General features: G+C 37.4%; 1 protein-coding gene across 1 annotated transcript in view; it reads left to right on the forward strand.

Moving 5' to 3' along the window:
• The window catches only part of LOC110441625, a 60322-nt gene extending 48610 nt beyond the window's left edge, over positions 1 to 11712 (forward strand). Inside the window, 1 exon segment of the mRNA XM_021484819.1 lies at positions 2990 to 11712. Coding sequence (XP_021340494.1) covers positions 2990 to 3034 — 45 coding nt within the window. The 3' untranslated portion in view covers positions 3035 to 11712.
• Positions 11713 to 11921: the final 209 nt, after the last annotated feature.

Genomic DNA, 11921 nt, shown 5'->3' on the forward strand with positions numbered 1-11921 from the left:
TTTCTGTCGTACTATTATAGTAATCAAGAACCAATCATTTTGTGATTTGAAGTTGAAAATTAGACAGAAATTCCCAAATGGTTTCTAACTGATGTTTTTCATCTGATGAAATGGGAACTTTTGAAAACAGGACATTGTTCAGGCAAATATGGATGGTCCACTGTTAGTTGAACAGTAAATAATGTACCATGCACCAAAAGAAGTGTGGAGATAAAATAAACTGATCTATGATATTGTGAATGTAAACAGAAGGATTAATATGCATCTATTTAAGATTTGTGATGGTATGTAATACAGTGCTGTTTAAATATATTCCCTGCTATGCTTAAAAGTGTTGCAAACTATCATAATAATGTAAGAAAGCTGCATTTTATCATATGCTTTAATTTGTTAATGTACGCTTTTAAGTTAATAGCAGGACTGATAGAAAAAGTATTGTTAAACATGTCATTAAGCGCCATATACATGTACCATTTTCAGCAATTTGTGCAAAGACGACTGATGTCAGTGGTACATTGTATATTGTCATGTACTGTAGACATTAATTGTATATATTTTTGTGAACTGCAGACAGTAATGATTTATTTGTCTTGAACTGAAGATGTTGATGGCATATTTGTCATGGACTGTGGACATAGGTATTAGTTGTTATGTTTATTATTGACTGTGGATATAGGTACTAGGTGTTATGTTTATCATGGACTGTGGACATAGGCACTAGGAATTTTGTTTGTCATGGACTGTGGCCATAGGTACTAGGTGTTATGTTGGTCATGGACTGTGGACATAGGGACTAGGTGTTATGTTTGCCATGGACTGTGGACCTAGGCACTAGGTATTATGTTTGTCATGGACTGTGTACATAGGTACTAGGTATTATGATTGTCAGGGACTGTGGACATTGGTAATAGGTATTATGTTTGTCATTGACTGTGGACATAGGTACTTGGTATTATGTTTGTCATGGCCTGTGGACATAGGAACTAGTGGTTATGTTTGTCATGGATTGTGGACCTAGGTACTAGGTGTTATGTTGGTCATGGACTGTGGACATAGGAACTAGGTGTTATGTTTGTCGTGGACTGTGGACATAGGTATTAGGTGTTATGTTTGTCATGGCCTGTGGACATAGGAACTAGGTGTTATGTTTGTCGTGGACTGTGGACATAGGTAATAGGTGTTATGTTTGTCATAGACTGTGGACATAGGTACTAAGTATTATGTTTGTCATTTACTGTGGACATAGGTACTAAGTATTATATTTGTCATGGACTGTGGACTTAGGTACTAGGTGTTATGTCTGTCATGGACTGTGGACATCGGTACTAGGTGTTATGTTTATCATGGACTGTGGACATAGTTACTAGGTGTTATGTTTGTAATGGACTTTGGACATAGGTACTAGGTGTTCTGTTTGTCATGGACTGTGGTCATAGGTACTAGGTATTATATTTGTCATGGACTGTGGACTTAGGTACTAGGTGTTATGTCTGTCATGGACTGTGGACATCGGTACTAGGTGTTATGTTTTTCGTGGACTGTGGACATAGGTATTAGTTGTTATGTTTATTATTGACTGTGGATATAGGTACTAGGTATTATGATTGTCAGGGACTGTGGACATTGGTAATAGGTATTATGTTTGTCATGTACTGTGGACATAGGTACTATTTGTTATGTTTGTCATGGATTGTGGACCTAGGTACTAGGGATTATGTTTGTCATGGACTTGATTTATTTGTCTTGAACTGAATATGTTGATGGCATATTTGTCATGGACTATGGACATAGGTACTAGGTGTTCTGTTTGTCATGGACTGTGGTCATAGGTTCTAGGTATTATGTTTGTCATAGACTGTGGACATAGGTACTGGGTATTATGTTTGTCATGGCCTGTGGACATAGGAACTAGTGGTTATGTTTGTCATGGATTGTGGACCTAGGTACTAGGTGTTATGTCTGTCATGGACTGTGGACATAGGTTCTAGGTATTATGTTTGTCATTGACTGTGGACATAGGTACTCGGTATTATGTTTGTCATGGACCGTGGACATAGGTACTAGGTGTTCTGTTTGTCATGGACTGTGGTCATAGGTTCTAGGTATTATGTTTGTCATAGACTGTGGACATAGGTACTAGGTGTTATGTTTGTCATGGACTTTGGACATAGGTACTAGGTATTATGTTTGTCCAATGACTTAAAGGGATCATAATAAAGCTATGTATAGAGAAAGAAAAATCGTGACTGGCTTTCCATAAAATACACCACTGCTTTTCAACTCAGCATTACTCTGTTAACTGCAAAGTAATTTTACAATCTTTGGTACGTAATTTATGCTAAATGTATTTAGTTTAGCAACATAACTTCAACCACTCAAACTTATGTTTTCAAACTTTTTAGTCATTTGGAACACTAAAAACTTTGGCAAATTAAGTCATGTTCATCGTGTTAATACTAGGTCCCGAAGCTAATTATTCCATGATTCATCACTATGGTTTTAAATCAAGACACATCTAAAAATAACAGCTCTGCGGATCCATTTAACAGTATTTACCAGAAAACACATTAAAACACATCATCATTTTCATTGTTTACTAATATTCTACAGCGATCTAGCAGTCACTTCCAGGTTAGTATCTCTGGAACCCATTGACACTGACAAGGCACCACAAGGTAATTTTGAATGCCTGTGTGAATCAAACAGGTAATTTGAAGTGGCTGCTAGATTCACTGCTGGCAATTAACACCTCAGGGTCATCAGGAGTTTGCATGTTTGGAATATAATATGGCAATTCATTTGTTATTTCCTTTCCAACATAGTTATACATATATTATGTTCCCTATGCTTACCTGGTAAACAAGTGCATTTTACAGGTGGCAGGCTTCTTTGTTCAAAATAGATAATAATGAAGAAAATAATTGAAAAAATTCAGGATTATTTGGAATTAGTAATTTCCTCATAAAGGTTTTGTTTTCTATTTCCACAGGAGGAGGAGGAAGAGGAGGAAAATGCTGCTCCTGATCAATTGTAATTGAAGAAAAAAAGAAGAAGTCATCTACAGCAAAATCTACTTGACTTTATGATGGGGCACTGCTGATCTCAGTGTGTCAACATATAAGCTACGGAAACTCACTAACATTACCTAGGTCATTTCTTACTTCCCCATCGACCCACGGCACTGGTCAGCAATCGAAAGACTTGTTGTGTGAGTGCATGTTGAGCGCCTCATGCGACATTCTAAATGTGTGTTACGCCTGCATGGAAGGATGCGTGTACGTGCTCGTGTTACATACTGTGGAGGCTTCACCAACTAATGTCTGTACTATACTTAGTGTTGAACATCAACTTGTTTGTATACAGTCATTCCCCTTGCTTAAAACTTGTATTTTTGTTTGTTATTATGGTAGATTTTCTACTACAGGGGATGCTAAATGAAGTATGTGTAAACAATGGTATAACTTGAAGTGTTTTTTGACACAGGTGTCTTGTGTAAGAGATATAGGATGCTTTCGTAGTTGAAAATAGAAAGAGAAGAAGTAGGATATATTGTGTACACAAGTTTTGATTTTTTGTAATCCACCTATTTCACTGCTAATGTCTAGGGCACTTTTAGATGGTTAAGCTAGTCAGTATAGGGAATGAGGAGGATACTGCTGACAGGCAACAAGAATTGATAGACACAGGGTGTAGCTAATTGGTATATAGTTAGGCCCTGTGAAAGCATTAGAATACACTTAAGAATAATAACCATCCGTAAAATTATTGTCTGAACAGAGACATTCCAGATTTACTTGCCTGGAAGATTAATTTGGTCCTATTTTTCTGAATCCTCAGTTTGTAAATTACAGAATGTAACTGAAGTGTTTTGCATACCTAGAAAGTGGTAAAAAATGTGTTCTTTAGTTGAATTTCCTAATCTTTACTATGTTATATTTTAATTGATGGTCTGACATCTGTTCTATTCTACATGGAAATATTTCGGGGAGGATAAATGCCTCATTGGCCCGTTGTCAGTGGATATGTGTATCATTGACATTCATGTGTACCTATCTTATAGTGTAGAGAATTTACTTAGTGTGAGGGAAAGGTGAACGTATAGCTGTCGGTCACTTCCTTTAGCCAGACCACGTCTATCTGGAATTTTCTGAAGCTGGACGTCAATCTGTCGGTCAATTCTTTATATACAGGTAAACATGGGTGTGCATGAACAACTTCAGGGCGAAGACATGTACAACTTTAGGTCGAAGACATGTACAACTTTAGGTCCAAGACAGGTGTTTTGTCTTCATCTTATAATTATAATTATCACAGTTATTGCTCAGATTCATAGGAAATGTTGGAAGATTTGCCAGTTTGATGGCTTGGATAAATTTTTCAGATGAAATAGTAGCCATGTTATATTGTCTTGGCCAAGACTAGAAAACCTGTGGATTATTATGATTTTGGTACTGTTAATTACGGTAAAACATTTGTTGAAATTTTGTTTAGATGTTGTTAATGATAGCTACCTTGTACATTACCTTTATTGGATTAAAAGGTAAAATCTGAAATGAAATGTCATTCCATTCATCAGGTTTCAATGAAATAATTTACAATGTATGATCACTATAAAGCAGTAAAAGAGGAAACACTCTGGTTTTCACACTCTGTGTCTATAAGGACACCCATAGCTTTATCTTGATTTCTATAGGTACCACAGGCTCCTCTTTCATGGTTTATACACAACAGTGCTATTGTACATAATAGTCTTAGTATGAATGTGGAAAATTAGTTGATGTTGTTTAAAAGTCATATTTTAGAAATGTTGATGACACATATTTTGATTATTCTTGTATGTTTTGAAATAATTCATGAAAAATCATGTGTATTGCTTGATTTACTTATGATTTGGGAAAACATTGGACTTCCTCCATAAATTCTGTCCATGAAATCATAGTTTTCATCATTTTGGACTGAATTCAGTTTGACATGATGTTAAGTGAATGTTTTTGCCTCTCATAATGATGTAGGATATAGATATAGCTATTTCGTGGGACACCACTGTGTAGGTGTTCATCTGTATTCAAACCACACTTTGTGATTGTAAAGTCAAAGCTTTCCTCTTGGGTGGATTGAACTGGATAGGGTTGCCGTTTAATTTTGCTCCGTTTGGTTTGATTAAAAACATGCTTACAAATGGCCGCATTGAACAATGCTTTAACACAGATTTAAAGTTAAAACAATGGGCTTCATTTTTTAATTGAACACCAGATATTTTATATATAATTAGCATGTTAGGTTGGAATCCCTTCAAATGTCATATTTTTTAGCATTTATACTGTTTATTGCTACATTCACACAAAACAAGAAATATCTTTATAAAAGATATATGGCCGAGTCATGTATGGGTTTGTAAGTCTGAAATAATGGTGTAGCTATGACATCACTTAACACATATAAACGGACAATAGGGCATGAAAGAAATTGAAAATCGCAACAGAAGGAAACTCACATTTTCTTGTTTACAGTGGGAAACCATGTTGATAGTTCAGTGGGTGGTAACTTCTTCTTCTTCCCATAAAGTACAGTCCACCATCTGGTGTATTGACGTACTTGCAAACTAGTGTGTATATTACACCTTAGACCTTTCAAGTGTCGGCAGTATGTAGTTGTGTATTACCAGACCAAATTGTATCAGATATGGAGTGGAATATTGTATAAATGTGACGTTTCAGTTGTGGCAGCTAGATCATATAATCACTATGAGATTTAATGTAAATGATCTGATACCCGATGTGATCTTTTTGATGTTTAACCAGAGGTGTTACTATACATGTAGCCCATTGCCATATTGAGGTGTACTTGCCAACTGCCACGATCATTGTTCATTTTGTATCCAACATGAAGTTAGTGTTTTGCATAAACTATTATATAAAAAAAACAATTCCAAAAATAACTAAAGCATTCAGTCTACACCGTTCAAATAATGACGAGATGAATCCCAAAACAATCTTAAAATGGCTTTGGAAAAACCCCGTGACATTGGCTATGAATTGATCATGATACTTGTACAAAAACGCAAAATTTAAGACATGAATAACAAAATGTCATGTATGAACTATAATCTAGGTCAATAGATAATGATAATCGTACCAAACAGGGAAGTTTCAAGCAACCTTATCCGGTATTCACCGAGGTCAAAATCACACAACTTCCAGTTTTAGTACTGTTGCAATTTTACACAATGGATTTCTTCTCTCCTGTTGATTTTGAACTAGAATGTTGCCCCACCCATTTGATCTGATGGCGTGGCACTTCATCAGAATGAAACTGGTAGAATTGTAGAATGTATTGTGAGGATCCTAGGAGTGGTTTAGTCGAGCCTAGCATTTAACCAGGTTATTGTGAGGATCCTAGGAGTGGTTTAGTCGAGCCTAGCATTTGACCGGGTTATTGTGAGGATCCTAGATGTGGTTAAGTCGAGCCTAGCATTTAATCGGGTTATTGTGAGGATCCTAGGAGTGGTCTAGGCAGCAAAGACATTATTAGTTATGAACATGTTGGTTAGCTCGTCTATAGGGTGATTTTGCTAGTCTGCTACAAAACGAAGTTGTAATGGTTACGGTCAAAACAATTAGGTTAATAAATAAAACAAGACCAGATACACCTATTGTCAGTGAAAAGTTTATAATAACCATAGTCGTTTTTTGTCTTTCACAAACAGTTAAATATTATTGTTTCTTTACGTTGTACAGGAAAGTACCCAGGTATGTAGGTAAGGGTGTATTGGGATATCTCGAAACATTTTCTTCAGGTTGGTAAGAATAGATTGTATACAGGTACGTGTGAAATGTTTGTGTGATGTTTCTATGACTAGTACGATATGTACTCTTGTGAACTGTGTACAATCATTCCTAGAATACTCTGCCAACACTGGTTACTGCTATGGGTATATTGTCGAAATAGTTTCCAGGTCCGACATCTTCAGCTCTGTCTAGATCCTCTCATCATTTATCTCTGTGCCCCAGTGTGACAGATGTCACATGCTACTTATTCTCTAGGCTATATGTTTCTACCGATAGAAGATAATTTGATCATATGTATCGGAACTAGACTTAAAATTTTCAGCACATTTAAAACTAAAATTACGAAATGTCCAATATACAGCGTCTGATGTAGGTGGAAAAGAAACTTACATTATAGATACTGCCACACCCAAAGTTCAACAGGAAAGATTATTTCTTCGTCCAATTTGTCATTTCAAGAGCTTACCCCAAATTAAAGGTCAAAAGAAATCTTTTATTTCTACCAAAAGCATCTGACTTGACTAAAACCACACTTCATATGGATACCCTAATGTTCAAGCTCAAAATCTCTAAAAAAATATTGGCATTCAAGGACATTTGTTGTTTTTAAAATATGCTTAGTTTGACATGTTTTCAGCATTGATAAACCTCTTAAATAAGTATTGGTAAACGTGATATTTTAGCATTTATTAAAATTAGCCAGTTTAGCCATTTTGTGTATACATGGTCTTAGCCAGTCTGTATACATGTGAGCTTGATGATAAAGTGTCTCAAATCACCACATCATGTGTCCATCCTCCCACAAAGATGTCTGTGTGTTTAACAGTCTGTTCTGTAATCAGCTCAGCCACAGTCGGGTGAAGATACACAGTACCAGAAAGCAGATTTCTTTTACTTGAGTACTCCACCACTGGAATTTCTACCAAAAGTAGACATTTAGTAGGTTGTAGTTTTCCCCTTTTAACAGTGTTGCATAGCCATGCACATATTGATCATTTAGATTATTTTCTCAGTTTTGACCGTCTTGTTTATTGCATTTTGTGTCTCGCATTGTATTTCACATGCATACAAAGTCTGTTGAGGTTTAATTTTCTTAACAATTTCCCATTAAACTTAAAATCGCTCAGGAATTTTGCTACATGATCTATGTGATCATATATTGTGATTTTACTCTGATGATTCTGCTACACCCAGTAATCGCTGACCAGAACCTCCTCCTTGTATAATGGACACTGGTCAGTCTGGGCTAGAACGTCATAGGGCAATTTATTCAATAGTACAATTTGTCCATAGTCTTTTCATGTAATCTATCATTCAAATATATAAAAAAAAGATGATAAAATGCTTTAGAATTTTTCACTTACTGTAGAAGGGTTTGGTGTGTTCTAACAAAATTTAATACTTGGCTGCTGGTGATAAATTTGTAAAAATAAAAGCTAGAATCATAGGTTAATAAACTATTGCTTTGTACCCCTGAATTCACCTCAAAAGATGTTTCCTCTTAAAGACAGAGAAAAAGATTTTTTCTCCATTAGGAAATATCAGTGTAATAAGATGAATACCTATGTCTGATGAACTAGTATTGACTACAAGTCTCTCTTAACTCGGTATTCTCCAAACCCTCGTGCTGCTTCTTGAGACCTCCCCCCCCCCCCCCCCCACCTATGTATGGCTTAGAGAGTGTAGGTGTTTGGTAGGGAGCAGGGTACTTCGTCCTTCCTTCAGTGTTAGGTAGTGAGCAGGATACCTGTGTGTACAACTTAATTTGCTGTAACATATTGAATACAGATGACAAATCACAATGAATACCAGCTGTAGGTATGGAAGCAAATTTGTATCATATACTCTAGTTATTCATAATCTGTTTTTATTGTTATACAGTTGATTTTTTTTCATAAAGTATGGTCTCATTTTAATTTGATGTGTAGTCATTTGCAAAACTGATTGATTAGCATTGTGAAGTGTCCCCTTAGTTCAACTTCAGACTGCCACTCGGAGCAGTCCTCTATTACAGATTAGGTGACAGTGATTTTTGTTTGTTTCTCAATCAAAATAGTAATGCGATTCCTGCTTTGTCATTTCCTTACGTGTACCAGCATACAATGTGTGCACTGGATATATGGTTTATTCTGGAGTGCGTACTGATTTCATACTTTGTTTTCTTATTTTGAGCTGTTTTCATACTGTTAAGGTACCAAGTACATACATTTTACCTGCAATATTAATTTTAAAATCTTATGTGAATGAGAAAAGGAAGTATCACTTTCTACCAACACAATGTAATGCCAAGCTTTATTCGAAACTAGTATAGATCAACCGAGTTCCTTGTGCATAGATCAGAGCATTTTTCAGCTTCTCCAAGAGAAATCAATATCCGTTATTTCATTGATAGAATTATCTGATAAGATTATTCTGCCATTCAGAAATCTATTGTAAACATGATAATATTATTTCAAAGGATTTATGAGAAAAATTATGTGGATTGTTTGACTGTTTTGATGAAAATGTCCAACTTGCTATTCAGTGATGATTCTCTAGACAAAGGCAATAATACATAGAGAAACAAGGGTCATGTCAATATGATCCCTCAGCTCCTTGTGGTAACTACAAGCTTGGAAACTAATTTTTATGTTCAAATGTTGTAATCAGTGTGTAAATTACCCCTGTTTGGATTGAATGATGAAAAGTTATTTGAAATTTGATTAATGTTGGGGCTTTAAAGGTGGAAATGATCCCTGGGAGTTTGATGTAGGGTTTGCTCCAAAGGGTTAGGTAGAATGCAAGGATCAAGTACAGGATTTACCCCTTCATTGTATTATTGCCACAGTAAATCATGATTTTGACATGTCACTGCCCTCAACACTGCTAGCTATTTTAGGCCGACAGAGCTAGCGTGTGATAACTGGAGACCATGGGCAACTGGCTATTATATATAGGTGCATGTTACCTGGTTATGACCCTGAGGACTGGTCATATTGTAGCTGGTTATGACACAGGGGACAGAACACATTAGGTGGTTATGACCCTGGGGACTGGTCATATTGTAGCTGGTTATGACACAGGGGACAGAACACATTAGGTGGTTATGACCCTGGGGACTGGTCATATTGTAGCTGGTTATGACACAGGGGACAGAACACATTAGGTGGTTATGACCCTGGGGACTGGTCATATTGTAGCTGGTTATGACACAGGGGACAGAACACATTAGGTGGTTATGACCCTGGGGACTGGTCATATTGTAGCTGGTTATGACACAGGGGACAGAACACATTAGGTGGTTATGACCCTGGGGACTGGTCATATTGTAGCTGGTTATGACACAGGGAACAGAACACATTAGGTGGTTATGACCCTGGGGACTGGTCACGTTGTAGCAGGTTATGATACAGGGAACAGGACACATTAGGTGGTTATGACCCTGGGGACTGGTCACATGGTATGTTGTAATGACCCTGGCGGCTAGTCACATGAAAACTGGTTATGAAACTTGGGACTGGTCACATGGAAACTGGTAATGACCCCAGAATTTGGTACAAAATTAAGGAAGCTGGTTATGGCCCTTGGGACTGGTCACATTGTGGCTAGTTATGATCCTTGGGACTGGTCACATAGAAGCTTGTTATGACCCTGGGGACTGGTCACATGGTAGGTAGTTATGGCCCTAGGGACTGGTCACATGGTAGTTAGTTATGGCCCTGGGGACTGGTCACATGGTAGCTGGTTATGATCCTTGGGACTGGTTATATGGAAGCTGGTTATTACCCTTGGGACTGATCACATAGTAACTGGTTTTGACCCTTGGGACTGATCACATGGTAGCTGGTTATGGCCCTTGGGACTGATCACAGGGTAGCTGGCTATAGCCCTTGGGACGCGTCACATGGTAACTGGTTATGACCCTTGGGACTGATCACATAGTACCAGTGGACTGGTGAAGGATTGTGCTATGGTAAACCTATAGTCTGGTTATGTAGATGCTATTTCAGATGGACATCTTTCTAGGTTGTTTTCAGTCATGTCGGTAAATAGATTGATGCATTATATTATGAATTGGAAGATCAACCACACTTGTGTAAGTAAACCAGAAATAGCCAGAGTGTGTGGGCAGTGGCATAAGTAATTATATCTTCTGGTCAGTTTTAGACTCCCAGACAGGATCAGAGCCTCATCCAGTTGTGTGTGTATATATATATATATACAGGCATAATGTCTCCTGCTCAGTTTTAGACTCCAGGCAGGATCAAAGCCTCATCCAGCTGTGTATATATATATATATAGGCATGATGTCTCCTGGTCAGTTTAAGGCTCCCAGGCAGGATCAGAGCCTCATCCAGCTGTGTGTATATATATATACAGGCAAGATGTCTCCTGGTCAGCTCAGACTACCAGACAGGATCAGAACCTCATCCAGCTGTGTGTATATATATATATACAGGCATGATATCTCCTGATCAGTTCAGACTATCAGACAGGATCAGAGCCTCATCCAGCTGTGTGTATATATATATATACAGGCATGATATCTCCTGATCAGTTCAGACTATCAGACAGGATCAGAGCCTCATCCAGCTGTGTGTATATATATATACAGGCATGATGTCTCCTGGTCAGTTCAGACTACCAGACAGGATCAGAGCCTCATCCAGCTGTGTGTGTGTATATATATACAGGCAGGATGTCTCCTGGTCAGTTTTAGACTCTCAGGCAGGATCAGAGCCTCATCTAGCTGTGTGTGTGTATATATATGCAGGCATGATGTCTCCTGGTCAGTTTAAGACTCCCAGGCAGGATCAGAGCCTCATCTAGCTTTATATATATATATATAGGGGCATGATATCAAATGTTGAAATTATGTATTGAAAATGTTTTTTAGAGAAATTTGTGTATACTCTTGACAATAAAGATCATTATTCATTCCTCATTTATTGTCTTGTTTGTTTATAAATTAAGGTGTTGCAATGGCAGATAGATTGCACACTTTCCTTTCGCATGACAGCTGGGGTTCCACTCCCTGATCGAAAATGATGACTTTCATTTTAAATTCGAACCCCAGCCATCTTCTTGAAAGAGCAGTGTGCTCTTCACTGCACATGCTCATCATCCTAAACGTGTTTGTGTTTCATGGTGCTT

Source organism: Mizuhopecten yessoensis, unplaced genomic scaffold (assembly GCF_002113885.1).
Source record: "Mizuhopecten yessoensis strain PY_sf001 unplaced genomic scaffold, ASM211388v2 scaffold716065, whole genome shotgun sequence".
NCBI lineage: Eukaryota > Metazoa > Mollusca > Bivalvia > Pectinida > Pectinidae > Mizuhopecten > Mizuhopecten yessoensis.